General features: G+C 40.1%; 1 protein-coding gene across 1 annotated transcript in view; it reads right to left on the reverse strand.

The window, feature by feature from the left end:
• Positions 1 to 2,760: 2,760 nt before the first annotated feature.
• SKOR2 (SKI family transcriptional corepressor 2) overlaps positions 2,761 to 19,850 on the reverse strand; it is a 43,076-nt gene continuing 25,986 nt past the window's right edge. Inside the window, exons 6-8 of the mRNA XM_055416827.2 lie at positions 17,194 to 17,261; positions 9,456 to 9,521; positions 2,761 to 3,309 (exon numbers count right to left, since the gene is read on the reverse strand). Of these exons, the coding sequence (XP_055272802.2) occupies positions 9,459 to 9,521; positions 17,194 to 17,261 (131 nt within the window). The 3' untranslated portion in view covers positions 2,761 to 3,309; positions 9,456 to 9,458. The remainder of the gene's footprint in view (positions 3,310 to 9,455; positions 9,522 to 17,193; positions 17,262 to 19,850) is intronic.

Here is a 19,850-nt window from a genome sequence, read left to right on the forward strand (position 1 = left end):
GGAAGATCCCCTGGAGAAGAGCATGACTACCTACTCCAGTATTCTTGCCCGGGGAATTCCATGAACAGAAGAGGCTGGCAGGCTGCAATTCAGGGATAGCAAAATGTCAGACGTGACTGAGCAACTAACACTTTCACCTCAATGAATGACGTGGTTACCTGTCCTTAGAATGACTGGTTTTCCTCATCTCTGACCTTCCTCACTGCTGACCAAGGCTGCTTTAAACCCTTATCCATAAATGTAAGTGTTCCTCTCTGCTCATTTATATCCCCTGTAGCTAGGAGAGAATTCTTGTCTATTTTCCAGAGCTGAGGCTATACTTCTTGCACAATTTAAGGAAATTGGGATATGATGTCCCATTCTCCTTGCCTGTGGCAAATAGATGAGCAATTCTCAGGCATTCTGAGGATCAAAAGCATCAGTCTGCACTGTCTAGTCTATCCCAGTAGAATGGGCTGGGACTTCTACTTTGATTTGCTCTTGCCCTTTCTGATCTTATAATTTCATTTGGAATTAAAACAGAACTTTTCTTTGCAATGCTCATATTCTACATGCGCTAATATGTGGGCTAACCTTGGAATGATAAAATAGTTGAAGTAAAGAATACAGTGTTTTTTGGCTGTCATTTCGTGGAGCCAAGGATTTTATTTGTCCTTCTGGAGGGTAGCTTTATTTTTAGCCCTGTGTGGTGTTCTAGATGGATGTTCTGTCTGTTTCCACAAGGCAACTCAGATAACACAATCACATCTGGTTTTAGGGACAAATTCTTTTTGTTCCAACTTAGAAGCATCAAGCATTGCTAGGATACAGCGCTAGAACAGAGAGGAGGCATTTACTCTGCTCAATGAAAAATAAATGGGTTACTGATGTTTCCATATTATATGCTGGATTTCCTTTTGAAGATTTTGGTGCATAACTTCAGAGTTGGATGGAGGATTGAAAGCACCAGTGTTTGTGAGGAATAGAATCAGTCTGATTTAAAAAACAACTTTGAAAGATGGGGGGACTCTGAGGCCACGAGAAAAAGGAAACAGGAGCCTCCAGCACTCAAGGAAAGACGCAGAACTGGGCTTCCATGGAACCTGGAATTTAGCTGGAGATCCACAAGGCACTAATGTAGTTTCAGCATTCTAGCAGCAGAGGTCAATGGTCTCCTACTCTGAGCTTGACCATTAACTCAATTCAGGGCTGTGTCTAGGCTCTCAGACATATTTTAAATTATCTGGTTCTAATTTTTCTTTTGCTGCAAGATCATTTGCTGGTATTTTAGCACTAATAACTCAGACAAATAAAGCTGCAACTGGAAAGAAAAAAATGACATTTCAGGCTTGAGTGCGTGCTAAGTCACTTCAGTCGCATCCAACTCTTTGCAACCCTGTATACTGTGGCCCACCTTGATTACATGGCAGCTTAAGAAAAAGACTTTAAATTCATCTGCAAATCTTTAGTTATTTCTCCTCTTGAGCTTCTGCTCTTACTCTGAAAAGTTATCTGGTCCCTTAGTTTCTGCAGAAGATGACCTCTGCTGTCCCCTGGTGGCTGGTCATGAAGCCAGGTCTGTGCCTTTCCTGGTTATTTTCTGTCACTTCCGGTGTCATTGGCTTAGGGTACAAAGCTAAGGATGCTAGGCTTCCATCCCTACGTGTAATCTAAAGCTTCTGTAGGGGAAAAATTTCCATCATCTTGACCAACCAGCTTCTCTCCTTGTGCCAAGCATGGGTGCCAGTTTCAGAAATGTGTGTCATGTCCGAAAGGCTCTGTGAGCCCCATGCCCCGGCTCCTGGAAGAACAACCTCCTCTCTGCGGTCAGCTGCAGGGTCTTCACGTTGTTTTTTCCTAGTGTCACTGGGGACCTGTCCTCAGACCCCAAGACTTTGTTTATATCCCTTCTGTGATCCAGCTTCCCATCCTTCATGGGCTGGGAAGAAAATCACTAATGAGTATCCCTCCTTTGATTTCTTAATGTGGCAGCTAAGGATAAGAAAGTTTATCTCAAGGGTGGGCTAATTGTGAAACTTGTACTGATAGTTCACGATAATGAAGACGGTGGGGGATAAGTATTAAATATCATGGCAATGCATTTTAAACATCATCTGAAATCTGTCAAGGGATGCCATTGGTGAGATGCCTCTTTAGTTAGGATGGTCTTTAGCAATTCCAGGGAAGGAGAGCATCCACAGTAGACTTCCATTCAACTCAGAATTACTTTAGAAATCCTGGCTCCAGAGGGTCACCATTTTGGCCTATCTCTTTCATCTGAGAGGCAGAATTTTTAGCATAAAATTATCTCACGGGCTTTGATTCAATATCACAGTAAGGAGAAAGGCACACTACCGACCCCCTCAACAATACTGTTAGAAGACACAGCCAAAATTTAGAACCTTTCCTTATCCACGAAAAAGATACCATCATGATGGGGAGGACTCCAACTGCTGACAATGGCCAAAGGCTGATTTAGACTTTAATAACCATTTCTGAAGGAATTCCATTTATAAAAACAATGTATTCAAACATTTTAAGCCAAAATAATTCTAAAAAGTATTAGTGTTGCTCCTAAGCAGATGTTTATAACTACATGAACACAACCTTTACTTCATAGTTTTTTTATTATAGACTTTTTATCCACATGAATCTTAAAGAAACTACAACAGAGTTAAATACCATTTTTGATAACATGATTATATTCTTAATTACACTCAATATTAGACTGTAAAATATTTCCAGAGGAATACAATCTTCATTCATACTGCAGGCAAAGTACCAGAGAGGAAGGGGCCACACACAAGTCGGTCCAGTTTGCTAGGAAAAGCAGGTTCGTACGGCTGATAGCATCCTAGCTGCTGAAACATGATCCCCGCTCCTAGGACAGGTCTCGTGTTGTCTTTTTACCAAGAATCACTTCTTCAGAGGTAAACGGCAGTCTTGTAGAGCTGCTGTCTCCAGCTGTGCAGCACCGAGATCCCCCAGGACTGTCCATGGGTTTCCCACACCGGTTGGCTAACAGCACTCCCACGCTCTGGGTTCGGTTGGCCTTTAAAAACACAGACTCGAACTTTGGTTCCACCAAAAGATGAGACAAGCATTGACTGCTCTGGTTGGCTCCCCCCTCCCCCCACTAGTGAATGGCCGCTACAGTCTATTTTACATGGTTGTCCACGCTGCTTTGAGGTCACTTGTCCTTGGGTTCTCCCGAACCTGATTTTGTATCTGATTCCCAAGCCCTTTCCATTTGCAGTCTCTGTGCGGGTCCGAAGTGCTCAGGGGCAGGTTGTATCTTACAAAAGCACAAGAGGAAGTGGTTCTGTGTACCTGGAATAAGAAAAAAAGCACAGGATGACAACCTCAGTATGATACAATCAGATCATTTTAAAACATTTAAAGTAATATTCAGTATATCCTTAAAAGGAGACATGTTTAGTACAGTTTTGATAAAAATGTTTAAACAGTGACCATGAAAGCATCTTCCTTTCCCCATGTGTTTGCCTGCTACCTTAGATTATGCATTTCTGTTGACACTGAGTCAAACTAGAACTATTACATCAGAGCCTGCCGGTTTGCTACCCTTACTTCACAGTAAGGTCATTTTGCTGGCTTCCAGAGGCTCCGATTTGTTGTGAGCAAACATTAAGACAGAGAGCCTGTGGTAAAGGGGCAGACAGAGTTACAGGCACTGGTGCCCTGCTGGCTTTGGCTGGATGGTCCAAGTTATATCTGTTTTTCTTGTCCTGGGTATTAGGGCAGCTCTAGAGGTATGACTGGACGTTTTGCCATTCAACATCAGTGGGACCACTGGATCGGTTTATTAATTGCGTATTTATAACTGATAATGGAAGATGTGAATTAAGTCAAGATTTCAGGTTACAAGTCAGAGGAGAGTGGATGAAGTGTGGGCAACCTGGTTCAAATCTTGCCGCTTGTTAGCAGTGAGACCACACAACTGACTCATCTCTGCATTTTGGTCTGCTCAGCTGCAGAATGAGGAGAGTAGCAGTACTTCTCTCAATAGGTTGTTTTGAAGATAAAATAGTTGACATAAAGTGCTTAGACACAACCGAGCTCCTGAGCACACACGTGCACACACACACACACACACAGAAATACGGTAGCACGCTCTCATCCTCAATGGAGACTCTTTTCTTTGATATCAGAGGAGAGATAAAGACATACTACCCAGCCCCACCCTTTATTTTTTATTGTTACAAAAGGAAAACACAAAGTGTTCAATTATAATTCCTCCACACCCTTTCAAGGCCCTTTTCTTGACATTTATAAATAGCAGTTATCCCAGAAGTGCAGTAAAAATGACAGGAGTTTACCAAAGAGCTAGATATTGTCAGCATAGGGGGTAAAAATCATATTTTCAAACTCTCTGCTGCTGCTGCTGCTGCTAAGTCACTTCAGTCATGTACGACTCTGTGTGACCCCATAGACGGAAGCCCACCAGGCTCCCCTGTCCCTGGGATTCTCCAGGCAAGAACACTGGAGTGGGTTGCCACTTCCTTCTCCAATGTGTGAAAGTGAAAAATGAAAGTGAAGTCACTCAGTCGTGTCCGACCCTTAGCGACCCCACGGACTGCAGCCTACCAGGCTGCTCCATCCATGGGATTTTCTAGGCAAGAGTACTGGAGTGGCTTGCCATTGCCTTCTCCGTTCAAACTCTCTAGAAGGGTGTAAAGAAGCAATCAGTGATGAAGAAAAATGCAGACAGAAGGCCAAAAGTAGGTGGGTTTTACCCTTGGGTATTATCTACGGTTTTGAACAGACTTTAATAAAAGCAGCTCGTTTGTGGGAAAGAAGAGAGAATTTGGCAGAAGACTGGCATTCAAGAGTGATAGTCAACATTTAGAACTGATGGAGGTTTTGATCAGGTTTGGCCATCCACATTTCATAGATAAGAATAAGCCTCAAAGATAGTACATGAAATTACTTAAGATGACATAGGGGAGTAGTGTCAGATTTAGAAGCCAGACTCTTTCAAAACCAGCCCAATGATCCTGGAAAGACAGAGAAGGGGCTTAGAGTCAAACAGACCTGTACTGAATCCGGGGTTTGTCACTTGCTAGCTAAGTGACCTCACTGACCCTCTGTGATCTCATGTATGAAATGGAGACAGTAATAGGATCAACCATTAAGGGTTGTAAGGATCAAAAGAGAGAATGTGGCAAAGAATTTGACCAAGTATCTGGCATGGTTAGTGCTCAGTGAATGCCAGTTATTATTTCCAGCTCATTCCGCAAGTTTCTGTATGACTATGAATGAGCCATACCTATGATTCACTTTTTACTTGTAAAAAATGATCCTGTTCTCTGTGAAAGACACAAGTGTTTCACTGAGTCACAGGGATGACATTTGTATAATGTTAAACGGAGTTTGGGAAAAAAGAATGTAAAGTAATATTAAATTGGTGTTAACATCATGACATTTTTGTTTGGAATGTAGGTTTCACACACATTACATTGTAACGGCTGTGTAGGAACTGGGGCACATTAGTGACTGAAGGTAAGGAAGACCATCAGGAATAATTCTGGTGTTAAAAACAGTTCCAGATGAAAGGATAATGTGCACAACATGTTGCAATATTTTTCAAATCACTTCCACTGTACTTATGAGCTCACGATAAAGCGAATGCACAGAACAGTACAATGTCTAATCTACAAGGGCTTGTTTCAGGAGGTAGTTTAAAGATAAATAAAATAAACTACAGTTTACACAGCTGGTAGCTAAACAAATAGAATTCATTGCCCCAAAGGGGGCTATGCCTAGGTTGAAGAAAGGTTTCGATGAATCCATGGATAATGTATCTGTAAGGAGTTATCAAGGGAAAATTAAGAGTTATTCAGCGTATACACCTAAAATTTGAGGTTGGTATTGTTAAAAACAGCAGTTTGGCTCTTCTAATGGAACTGCACAGTTAAGTCCCTTGGTATGGGTGGACTTTTATTTTGATCTGACATGGAATTTCTGGTGTCCTAATGCAGGACAAACAAGATTTGTAGAGCACTGATATGTGGCAGTACTTGCTCAGCTTATTAAGTGGACTGCCTGTGGTTTTGAAAAGCTTCCTCCTCTTAACAGTCACACTGGAATCCACTGGGTGGCAAGAACACAGCATACTACCTTAAGGGTCACTCTTGCATAAGACATTAATGCATCAGTCCCTAATTTGGAAACCTGTGGTCACTCAGCAAGACAGAATTTGTCTATCTCCCTTGGTGTAATGATTTTTATTTTGTCATCTCTCCTGGGGTAATTCCTTGCAGGCTTGGCATGTTGAGAATCAAATACTGCCTCTAACAATATGGTTGTGATTCTCTGCTTGGCTGATTTAGCTCAGCATTTAAGTAACCACTAATCTTCTGAAAGCACCAGGGTCTACTTAGAGAAATCCCTGTTGTCTGCAAGAATGGAAACAAAATCAGCATGGAGGAAGCATTACTTACTAAACACAAATCAATCTTTTTTTTTTTTTTTCCACCTCGCTGTACACTATTCCATCATCAAAGGCATGGTTTCTGGGTGGTAAGTCTTCATTTTGCAGGTGGAGGGCAGCTCACGTGCGACAAGTAGAGAAGATGAGTTGGGGAAGTGGACGGGTAAAAAGAGTTTATTGAAGTCCTAAGTATAAATCCAACTACACTCCAATGGATGTATTAGAAAGGTGGAGTGAAAAAAGCCAGATACAAGAGAATGTTCTCTATAATGTCCTTTACTAAAGTTCAAAAACAAGCAAAACCAGTCTTCTGAGGTCAGGGGAGTAACTGGAAAGAGGCACAAGGTGCTAGAATCCAAGTGAGTTCACTGAGTTTTGAGTTCTTGACTTCACGACTTGTATAACTTGGTGATTTATAGGCTTTGGTGAATATGCTATACTTCAATAAACAGGCTACTTAAAAAACACATCCCAGTATATACTCTTTGATTTGAAAGAAAAGTAGTTTGACATTTTCAAACTTTTATATATATGGGTTTATCAGTATTCATTTGGATGATTCTTGCTCTGATTACCTTGACATCCTGCAGTAAGATTTATTAGACTTAATGTCCTAAAATTATTTATTTCACACTGCTGGGACAAACCTGGTCTATAAAATTGAGAAAGAAAGCACCTCAAATCAACTTCAGACTTAAGAAAAATACCTGAATGTACAGAATGACGGAGAAGGCAATGGCAAGCCACTCCAGTACTATTGCCTAGAAAATCCCATGGATGGAGGAGCCTGGTTGGCTGCAGTCCGTGGGGTCGCTAAGGGCTGGACACGACTGAGCGACTTCACTTTCACTTTTCACTTTCACACATTGGAGAAGGAAATGGCAACCCACTCCAGTGTTCTTGCCTGGAGAATCCCAGGGACGGGGGAGCCTGGTGGGCTTCCGTCTATGGGGTCGCACAGAGTCGGACACGACTGAAGTGACTTAGCAGTAGCAGTACAGAATGAAGCCAAACTCACAGGTGCATTTGTGTAAGTGTATGACTTCATGGAGATGGAAAGAGAATGACAATATCTGGGTGTCTGAAAACAGAATGACTTATTATCCAAGCAACACTGTTGCTAAACATCTGCTCACAGAAGTCACTGTATAAGGACTAAGCAGATACTGCACTTAAAGTCAGGAGGCCTAGAATCTCTTCCTGGTTTTGCAACAGGGAACTGAGGTACGGTGATCGTATCTCTCTTCACCGTACCTCAGTTCCCTGTGCATAAAATTAAAGGAAAGCATATGAATGAGAGACTGTCTTGGAAAGAATTTTGAGCTCCTAATGAAATGTGACATACATACAATTGTTTAAGACAAATACTGAAGATTATCACTAATAAGGGGCTTCCCAGACGGTGCTGGTGGTAAAGAACCCACCTGCCAATGCAGGAGATGTAAGAGACGTGGGGTTCGATCCCTGGGTCGGGAAGATCCCCTGGAGGAGGGCATGGCAACCCACTCCAGTATTTTTGCCTGGAGAATCCCCTGGACAGAATAGCTTTGTGTGCCACAGTCCACAAGGTCACAAACAGTCGGACCCCACTGAAGCCACTTAGCATGCATGGCATCACTAATCAAGATGACGGCGAGAAGCAGAACTGTCATGTGTACATAGTAGAGGAAGCCTGTGACAGGCAGAAGAGAAACATGAAGGAAGGAAAAGGAACCATGAACCTGCATTGCATAGAATTTATTTATTTTTTTGCCAATAAATTCTAATGAGTTGAAAATAGGTTCCAGAGGGAAGGAGTGGCTAGAATCATTCTGATGGGAATGAATAAAATTGATAAATGACCACAATCCTAGTTGGCCATAAGCATGCACAAACACCACCTCTGACATCTGAGTTGTTCACTGATTTAGCTGTTCTAGCTGCTAGGTCAGTTTAATTATTGCTGCAAAGACAGCAGCGTCCTAACTTTGCATTCCTTCAGTTCTAATAATTATATATATCTTCTTCTATATCATAAAAAGTTGTTTTTGAAATGTTTAGTTATATTCTGAATATTTTGAACTGTGGTGTTGGAGAAGACTCTTGAGAGTCCCTTGGACTGCAAGGAGATCCAACCAGTCCATCCTAAAGGAGATCAGTCTTGGGTGTTCATAGGAAGGACTGATGATGAAGCTGAAACTCCAATACTTTGGCCACCTGATGCGAAGAGCTGACTCATTGGAAAAGATTCTGATGCTGGGAAAGATTGAGGGCAGGAGGAGAAGGAGACAACAAAGGATGAGATGGTTGGATGGCATCACCGACTCAATGGACATGAGTTTGGGTAAACTCCAGGAGTTGGTGATGGCCAGGGAGGCCTGGCATGCTGCAGTTCATGGGGTCGCAAAGAGTCGGACACGACTGAGCTACTGAACTGAACCGAACTGAATATAGTCATTGAATTTTTACTGTCTTCTTTCGCCTAGGTGTCCAGAATCCTTGTCTTTTAAATTGTTGCCAGATATGTGACATTGGATCTGGCTTCATCTGTAGAGAAACAAGGTCTGTTTTATAAAAGAATGAATGATTAAACCCGCAGAAGTTCTCAAGGGTCTATGTTGCCTGCAGTTATTCACAGCACCATCTGCCAGTAACTCACTGAAAGCTGTACTTCAGCAAGAATTTGAGCAAAGAAGAGGAAACATAATAAGCACGGCTTTAGACATTCTGATTTCCTTCAGCGTACTGGGAATCGGGGTGTTAGGAGGAACCAGAAGGAGCAGAAAACCTCAGAAACAGAAAACCTCAAAAAAGATCACATGTGCAAGACTGAGTTGAGAATTTCCTTAGCTTTAGAAAATCTCCACAGAATTTGTAAGATGCACTTAGCTTTTTATTAAGAAGTCCCAGGCCCAGAATGAAGTTCAACAGTGTATCAGCTTAAACACGGGAGGCAGCACCACCCAGCCCTGGTGCTAGGGTGCATCCAGTACATCAGGTGAGGAACACAGCAAGCAGCTCAGAGAGTTTTCTCTGGTGAGCTCACCTTTTAGCTTTTGCTGAGATGGGCACCAAGCTTTTCCTTCCTGATCAAGCTTGCTGCATAGGGAATCTGTAAGATAAAAACAAGCAAAACTCTCCAGGTGAGCTAAACTTGGAGACAGATGTGTAATGTAGATCCTTCCCCTTCATTGTGCCTAGCGATTTGAATGCCAGTGGATCTGCCCTGGGGAGAAAAGGTCTCCATTCTACCCAGCAGTGTAGATACTTCTGTAGAATGCTTCTGGGATACAGCATTCCTAAGGCCCGTCTGAAAGCATATGAGGACAGAACATAGGATCACACTAGACTGTTGCTCCAGCTAGTCTCTGAGGTTCCTATGTGACATTTGACTTAAGAAGTTTTAAAAAAACTTGCATTTAATAATATGGTATTCTTACGTCCAAGGTCACAAACAAGAATGTGATTACAAGCTAGTTCAATGTAACTTTTCATTTAACTAGAGTGATCAAGTATCTCATTATAAATCACAAATAAGATTAACTAACTAAATACAAACTATTACTCTGGGTAATTTCCCAGTAACTACTAAGAAGCATCAGAAATAATTGCACTGAATGGAAAATATGACCCTTGAGAATTCTACCTGAATAAACTTGAAAAATACTTTTCAATACTGGGGCTTTGAATGAAAGTCCATCACACTTGATATGCTAGAAAATTCAAATAACTGAAATTGGACTACATGTATAATATTATTTAGATTTGCCTCTCCATTAAATCTAGTTATGTTACTTACCTTCATTATTACAAGATTAAATTCAGAATTCTAGTGGTAAACGTCTATTTTACATTTAAAGAACCACTCAGCTCTCTAGAAGGTAACATGAACTATGGCTGATATTATGTAAAAGCAGTGAAGGAAATAAAATTATAGTCACCCAATTAAGCAATATTTTGTATCTTGTTTTAGACATTCCTCACATTCCCAGTATATTTATGTTTTGCTCTCCTGATCTAGTAGTGCATAAATATAAACCTTTATTAACAGGAAGGAGCTACAAATCTGCAATGATGCTAGTGACTAAGATTAACGGGACCAGTCTGCCATAATAACCGGTTTGTTAAATCAAACAGTCTTTTTAATGAAAAAGAGAGAGAAAACTAAAATAACTGTCTCAGTGTCTAAATACACAACCACAACATGGTTATGACAGAGACGTATCCGATAAAGGGCATAATAGCAGCACTGAAGCTGCTTCATATAGGACCATAAAAAGTTCAGTGTCCTAATCTCACATTTTAGGAGAAGAGCTAAGGTCAGCTAGATAACTATGACAAGAACAGTTACACAGGGACCTACTCTGGTTACCTCTTCTTTTCACTCTGTGTTATGCTATACCTGCTATTAACAGAGACATACTTGAACCTTGATTTTCCACTATGTGGTATGAAATAATATGCCAAAAATACACGGGTCACTTCTCTCTTTAGAGGAATGCTATCAGCGAGCCTTGAATGGAATTCTATTATTTAGGATAACAAGTGGAAAAGATGTAAACCTTGGGGTACAAAGAATTACCTAATAAAATGCATTTGGGTCACTTGCATTTAGAAAGCATTCTCAACATCAAGATTAGATGCCACAAAGATTTAGGAAGTATCTTCTGTACCAGGCACTACACAAGATAAGTTAATATCACCATGAGCCATCTCATCAAAGCCAGTAAACTACTCACCCTAACCTAAAGGAAACTGCCTGAAGGGCACTACTTTCACATCTAAGTCAGAATGCCTTTCTCTTTCTCTTTTTTTCAGAAACAGCAATTTCATTAAGATGGAAAACTGATAAGGAAATTCTTTAAGAGGACTCAGGGGAAAAAAAGGACATTTCCAAATAAGCACATTTGATCCTCAAATCTCCAGACTGAAATTTAGATCTGTGTGAAGAATTGTTCATCTCACGTTGTGAGCTGAGAATTATTAATTTCAAGACCTAAATAAAGAATATATTAGCACACGGCCCAATGGCTCATGGAAACTATCCTATTTCATTGATTCTAAGATACACTTTTCCCCCTCACATTTTAACATTCCGAAATTGGCTGTACTATAATTGATAGCATCTTAGAATAATAGTTAGAAGCTTTCTTTTCTTATGATACATCAAGTAATGGGCACGTTTATGATTGGTGGTGCATCAGGTTCTATATTCCCCAACTTGGGAAGCTCATGACCTTAGAGCCTCCATTTAAGATAATTATGCCATGTAAACCTCACATACTAGAATTCATAAAAGCTTTCTTTTCATCTTGATCAGCTTGGAAATCACCAAGATTGGCATGGACAAAAACCTCTGAAAGTTATTATGTAACTTCTAAATTACCTAGTTGGCTCTAGTGTATCAAAAGTATTGAGATTTTGCCAAAAAGGATAATTTCCTAGTTTGTGCCAAGAGAGAGTTAGCCTGAGCTCAGACATTAAAGTGGATCTCCATCTCGAAAAGAGAAAGATGTGGAAAAGGATATATAACTTAGAAACAAGTGACTGCACTGTCAAGATGAAAGGCAATAGATCAATAATTGGAAGAGGACCCACTTTAGTCAAAGCCTATCTCCTGGAGAATCTTAAGGCAGCTTCCACAGACGTTCAGACTTAGATCAAGTCCTCTGATGTGTTACACATTTAGTCACAAAATCAAAATCCTCTAGGGACCCAGGGATATTTTCTAAAAAGAAAGGTGTTTGATCTACCTTTTAAAAATATGTAAAACATATTTTGAAAATCTCTCTAGGTTCAGAGAGTAGAAATCTGGGCGAGTTCCCATCCTAGTCAATCCTAGAGCACCTACAAGAAAAGACCGTTAATCTCTGAAGAGCCGTGTCCTTGCCGAAGAGGGACACTCCTACAGCACCGATAAAGAACTGGCACTGCTCCTTTCCCTGCAAGGAAGCACAGCGCTCACACCACCAGAGAGTTGTAAACTGCTTTTTCACAAGTGCACAGTGAACAAAACATTAGTACTAGTACTAAATCTAGTGGACTAACATGATGTTAATTGAGGCTTTGAATAAAGAACTTTGAGATCGGTTCCCCTTGGCTGTGTGTGACTGCAGCATTCTGGAAAAACAGTAGAGGGCACCTAAAGACCAGCACATTTTAAAAGCATTTTTTTTTTTTCCTTAATCTATGAGCCCCTTGGTAGCGATCCAGCAAGTTCAAAGGATGTGAATCTGAGTCTAGTCACTTATTGTGTGTTTTCTGTTGCAGTTTCACAATGTTCTTCAAGAACTGTGACTAATGTCTTCAACAACTATGCCTTCAACTATGACATGCCTTGAACAAACCTAATGGTAGTAGCCTCTACATATATGTACTTGCTTAAAAAAAGTGTTGCCAAATTAGCAATGAAAAAAAAAAGGTTATCAAGACATTATAGTAATCTCGGCTCATGTTGTAAATTATATTCTAGTCCTTGGAAAAACTTTAATCAAAAGGTTATATGCTCTTATAGATGTAGAAAGAAATTTATGCTTACCAGGGGTTAGAAATGGGGAGGGATAAATTGGAAGATTGGGATTGATATATACACACTACTATATATAAAATAGATAAGGATAACTAAATAATAATGACAACTAAAAATGCTTTTTTCCTATTGTATAGCACAGGGAGCTCTACTTAGTAGTCTGTAATGGCCTATATGGGAAAAGAATCCAAGAAAGAGTGGATATATGTATATGTATAACTGATTCACTTTGCTGTACAGCTGAAACTAACACAATTTTGTAAGTCAACCATACACTAGTAAAAATCTTTAAAACAATGTCATACACTTAGTAAAATACCTTCATTTCCTTTTTAAATTTTTTTAAAAACTACATATAACATTGTAATGGTTTTTTCACTTTCTTCTTAATCCTAAAGGATGATGGTTTTGGTTTACCAATTGAATACTTTTTCCTTAGAATCATAATTCAGTTGTGAATGAGAAATCTTTTGCTCTTTATTATATTTAACGTAATAAACATCTTCATGAACTTGCTAATTCTAAAAGCATTTTTGATTCACACCAAGAGGAACATATTTCTTTGTTTGTATGAATAAATCTAGTTTGGTAACGAAAACATTTTAAGCATTTGAAAACCCAAGGCAGAGGTGAAGGACTATAACATAAACTGTGTTAAGAACGATAAAACTCTAATTTTAAGCTATTTGTAAAAAAAAAAAAAAAATTAGCTGTGGCCCAGGTATGTTAAATAAACTGCATATGCTTTAAATCTCACATTGAAATAAATGCACATTCATTTATAAATGTACAAAGAGAATCAACCATTTTAATCTACAGTCACCACAACTTTGCATTTAACAAACTGGAAAAGGAAGCAACGGTATAGAAATTACAGTCAGCAGAGAATCTAAAAATGCAGGCACCAAAGAAATTCATAAGTTTTCTTTCTATGGCAATGATACCCAAGATGCTTTCATTATAATCTTGAGTAAGAACACTGTGTAACAGCATAGGATAAATGGATTGTGGGTCTATGGGAATTGTTACAAAATATGATGATTTTAATATATTTGAATTTTCTATGACTGCAGGATACAGTAGGTTTTTATCTCATTTAAAGGAAAAGAAGCCTATTCTGCAGGTAAATGACTATTCTGTAACATATGCTCTATATACTTTAAATATAAAATAATTTAAGCATAAATGAATAAAATAATTTTGGTGAATTGCTCTGTTCTCAAGGAACAAAATATGTATCCATATTTAGTGATGAATCAGAGCACTAAGCCAAAAATACTGAGAAAGTCAATAATTGTGATTCCTAGCAACTTCTTGATTTAGATATAATTCTAAAGACATTTTTCTCCAGGTACTCTAGCAAATACAAGCTGAATAAGGGACAGGATGTTTCCATTCAAGAAATCTTGAGTCCACTGCCTCAATTCTAAAGCAGATGGTGTAGTGTGAACACAAGTCCTTCTTGCACAAATGTTTCTTTAGCCAATAGTTCCACTAGCAGAGGCACGGCACTACTTTGGGAAAGAGCATGCCATGAAACTGATTATTCCTACCGGCAGAGCACTTTATGATTTACATCTACAGTTCACGCTTATCAAGCACTTGTGCCTTATCATATACCTAACAAGACACTAGGTTGGCCCTTCAACAGGTCCCTTTGGTTTAGAAACTCATACAATGAACTATACAGGATGAATCGTGAACTCAAGTTTGCAGACCTTAAAGCCTGTATCTGTTAGTCACAAGGATAGTGCAGTAAATACATAAGCTCCTGGTAGTTCACTAGTGGGGCTTCCCAGGTGGCGCAGTGGTAAAGAATCCGCTGCCCATGCAGGAGATGGAAGAGACGCAGGTTTGAACCCTGGGTGGGGAAGATCCCCTTGAGTAGGAAATGGCCACCTGCTCCAGTATTCTGCTGGAAAATTCCATGAACAGAGCAGAACAGACTCGAACACGACTGAGCACGCATGCACAATTCACTAGTAAGGTTTCTTTTAATAGCTTTTGTAGTAGTTACCCAGCACAAAAAGGTATTTGGGGAGATCAGGACCAAGCCAGGAAAATCTGGAAAAGAATTAAGAGGATGGCTACATAAGATTATCAGAGTCAGGGGCATCCATGGGTGGTGACTAATTCAGCAGTGTCTACTGATAGCCATTTGATATTAGACACCATGCTTGGTGTTGAAAGCAACATGAAGATTCGGACATTTCAGGATAGGGGACACACAAGGAGGGGAAGAAGCAGAAGGAATAAATCACGCCTATTTCACCAGCTTTCATGTTGGCAGTGTGAATGTGCTTTTGTGGATTTCAGGAATTACATGGGACCTACAAGGGTCAGGGGGAAACATTCCAACTCCTCCCAAAGAATTTAGTTTGCAATCAGGAAAATTTACTATCTAGAGGAATATGAATTAATAACACTTATCTAGATAAATGACTACATGATGAAAGAATATTTTGCAATACAATATAATAAAGATATTTTGTAATACCAGTTTGTACCATCCCACATACCAAATAGCTCAAAAGACATGAGACATTTTTTCCTTTATTAATACTGTCTGCTTATCACATGGATGCAATATCACGTCCTCTTTTACTAAAGAAACCAAATGTCAAAGAAAATTAAGACACTAAAGTTACATAACTGGCCTTAATAACTAGCACTAAAATAATTCTTTAGTTTCCTTTCCTAATGCCCATTTTCCTATGTTCATCACCATCTAGGAGTCACACATTTTTGGTTGCATGTATGGCAATTTTTGTTTTAAGAGTCTGAAAATTGTATAATAAGTAAAGTCTTAAAATTTTATATCCTTGTACCTCTGATTCTATCTTTATATTCTTTCTTTGGGCAAATTAAGCAATACATAAATTCATAGCAAGTAATAAGCAGCTCTTATTATCTAGGTATCAAAAGCTAAGAACAGTACATACTTTTCTTTTTTTAACTCCTGTGGGGCATTAGTGGCCAATTGATTAAGAAAATTCTTCTCTTCCCCAATGAATTTAGGTGCAAGTAAAACTACCACGAACAAAACCAAAAGAAGAAGAAAGATCCTATTTAAGAGGATCTTAAGTTGAGGTGGTTTTCAGAACTGAGAGCTGTTAACCAGCACGTGAAATCCAGGAAAACCTCAGAAGGAGGGTTAGAATCAGCAGCACTTCTAATAGAGCCCTCAGAATGGGGGAAAACGTCGTGAAATACAAGGATGCTCTCAAAATGACTCTCGGCAATCTCCATTAAAGCAAGCACGATTTTCTCCCACGCAGAAAGGAAACATCAATAACCATCTTTCTTAAATAATCTTGACAGAGAGCTAGATGCCTGGCTCTCTAGACAAGACAGGCGAGTCCGCATAGACAAACATTTCATGGTAGAAGGATAGCAGGGACCAGCTCAGAAACGCCAAACAACAACCCAAATTATAACCACTGTGCTGTGAATAACATTAAGAATCAGTGTTATGTCTTTACCCAAGTGATTAAAAATATATTACAAAAACTGAGCAGAAATTATTTCCTCCCTGTACTCATGAAAATGAGGAAGCTTGGGAGATGACTTTCAAAGCACTAATAAATAATACCAGATGTGTCTGCATGGGGATAAAGGGCGAGGAAAACAGAAAAAGAAAAAAACAACTCAAAAAAGAAAAACAAACACAAAAAACTCACACCATTAGTTAGTAGATGTTTTCCTGTTTCCCTGTTTCTGTATCAATAGATCTTAGTCAGTGTCCACTTTCAGACATGATTAGGATAGAGTGAGTAACATACTTCATTTGGAAATAATTTGTTTCTTTTCATCATCCTTCAAGGGAATTTAATTGATGAATTGTGTTTATACTAAGTTCTATTGACAGCACTGGGCCTGGTTCAGATCTGGGTGGTGGAAGGAGGGGGAAAACAAAGACGATGGCCCTTCCCTGGGCCTCGGGCACAGCCCAGCGCTGTGTTCGGAGGTTTGCATGGTGGGAGACAATGCCGGGACCTCTGGTTCACTCTCAGAGACGATGTACACATCTGTCCACTAACCCATGGTAGGTAGTTACATTTAGAGGAAACATACTGACACATCTGTTTATCCTGCACCTAAGTAAATCTCTTGGCAATTACCATCTAAACCAGCGAAGGGGGAAGTGGACCAAAGGATTTCAAGGCAAAACACAGGAGCAGCTTCATACATATCAGGTGGTTTCGAAAACAAACCCATCACCTTGAATTTATTTTTAAGTAGAAATGCATCTTACAATTTGTAACTGTTGCACCATTTCTTCTCTGTAGGCTAGTTCCCTTTTCATTTGATCCTGGAAATTATCTGGAAGGAGCGAGAAACAGAGAAAGAAATTAATTAAAGTGCAAAATCTCCTTTTGGTATATTTAGCAGATTGACAGTATAGTACACTACGGACACTCCCCCTTTTAAAAAAATATTTTTTAACTGGAGGATGATTGCTTTACAATGTGTTGATTTCTGCTGTACAACAATGTGCATCAGCCATAAGAATATACATATATATATATATCCCTTTCTTCTTGAACCTCCCTCCAAACCCTACTTCCTATCAGCCCACCCGTCTAGGTCATCACAGAGCACCTGGGTGAGATCTCTGTGCTATGTTTATTTGAAAACCTATTTTCTCCAAGACTGTGGTTTAATCAGAATAAATAGTAAATTCTGACAGTGTATTAGTCACTCAGTCATGTCCGACTCTTTGTGACCCCATGTAGCCTGCCAGGCTCTTCTGTCCATGGGATTCTGGTGGGACTGGTGGGCAGTCCATAGAGTTGCAAAGAGTTGGACACGACTGAAGCGGCTTACCATGCACACACATATGCCTCAATCAAAGGAGGAAGCAAGGATCTTTAAGAGATACTGTGCAAAATATCTTTGCCACTCTACATATTGATCATTTTTATTGCATTTCCAGAAAGGGATGACTTCTTAATGTGTATCTTGCTGTTTCATCTTTTCCATGTGATCTTTTTAAAATGGGGACTTGGCTAACTTCAGCTTTTTCAGCTTTAATTGAGAAATTGACCTGATCTCATATGAATCTGTGGTGGATGGCCGGGGCAGGGCCTTGAAGAAACCAGAAACTTCGTCATCATCTTTTCTCCTCTTCGTTTCATCTCGGCAGCCAGCTGGTGTGAGTCCTGTATATTCCACCGCCATCCTCTCCTCTCTTTGCCATTGTTACTTCCCAAATGCAGACACCTCTTCCCTGAAAAATTTCCCAACCAACCATCTGGCCTCCACCTCCTTCCTTTTCAAATCCCTTTCACTCTCCTGCTTAAAAGTCCGTGATGGTTTCCCATCACTTTCAAGGTGATAAACCCTTTACCATTCATGAGATTCGGGATACTCAGAAACTAAAAACACTGTTCTTTTTATTTTTTGACTTCTATCAAGGACACTTGCTCCTTGGAAGAAAGAAAAGCTATGACAAACCTAGACAGCATATTAAAAAGCAGAGATATCACTTTGCTGACAAAGGTCCATCTAGTCAAAGCTATGGTTTTTCCATTAGTCATGTATGGATGTGAGAGTTGGACCATAAAGAAGGCTGAGCACCGAAGAATTGATGCTTAACTATGGTATTAGAGAATACTCTTGAGAGTCCCTTGGACAGCAAGGAAATAAAACCAGTCAATCCTAAAGGAAATCAGTCCTGAATATTCATTGGAAGGACTGATGCTGAAGCTGAAACTCCAATACTTTGGCCACCTGATGTGAAGAGCTGACTCACTGGAAAAGACGCTGATGCTGGCAAAGACTGAAGGCAGGAAGAGAAGTGTGTGACAGAGGATGAGACGGTTGGCATCACTGATTCAATAGATATGAGTTTGAGCAAACTCTGGGAGACAGTGAAGGACAAGGAAGCCTAGCATGCTGCAGTCCATGGGGTTGTGAAGAGTCACACAGGACTGAGCACCTGAACAACAAATCTTTCTATAATATTTGAATTCCTTCCCCAACCTCAAGCATGTATTTTTAATAATTTTTAAGAGATTTTAATTTAATTATTTTAATTTAAAGAGAATTTAAAAAAAAATAGAGCAGTTTTAGGCTCCCAACAAAACTAAGAAGCAGCTACAGAGATTTCCTATATGTACTCCCCCATTACCAGCATCACTCACCAGAACTGACCACCAAGAATGAGCCTGCGCTGACGAGCCACTATCACCTGAAGTCCATAGTTTACCTTAGCATTCACTCTTGGAGATTTGTACAGTCTGTGTGTTTGGACAAGTATATAGTGACATGTCTCTGTCTCACAGTATCGGGCAGAGTATTCTCACTGCCCTGAAATCCTCTGGGCTCTACTTACTCACTGCTCCCCTCCACTCCATCTCTAGCAGGCTTGATCTTTTTATCGTCTCCACAGTCTTGCCTTTTATAACATATATTTCTTAAAAGACCCGTTTCCTATCCTCATCTCAGAACTTGATGGGAAAGTCTCTGTAATAGAGGTAAGTCTGTAGTGCTGTGCAAGGGTTAAAGGAGGAGCCCTGATTCGCTTGCAGGGTGAGCGGCGGCGAGGAAAGGGGGAGGACATGTGATCAGCACTCCGCACTAAGTCGTGGAGGCTGAGTGGGGGACAGCAAGTACTCAGCTGATTACAGCAAAGCGGGTGGAGGAAGCTCCTTGTGCCCCAACACCCGCCAAACCACGCTCCAGTCTTCACACACGCATCGTACTCCAGCCACCGTGTGATTACCACTGGTGTGGCCTTGCCCTTAGAGCAAACCTCTCCCATTTCTTTAAGTGCAAATGTTATGTCTCCCAGAATGTTCTCTGATGCTCCTGCCCTCTCCTTCCAGGATCAGTCACCCTTCTCTTCTACTCCTCCAGTACTGTACACATACCTCTGTTAATGCATCCACAGTTCGTACTATGATTAGC

The sequence above is a fragment of the Moschus berezovskii genome, chromosome 28 (genome assembly GCF_049115385.1).
Source record: "Moschus berezovskii isolate FMDL1 chromosome 28, NW_MosBer_1.0, whole genome shotgun sequence".
NCBI lineage: Eukaryota > Metazoa > Chordata > Mammalia > Artiodactyla > Moschidae > Moschus > Moschus berezovskii.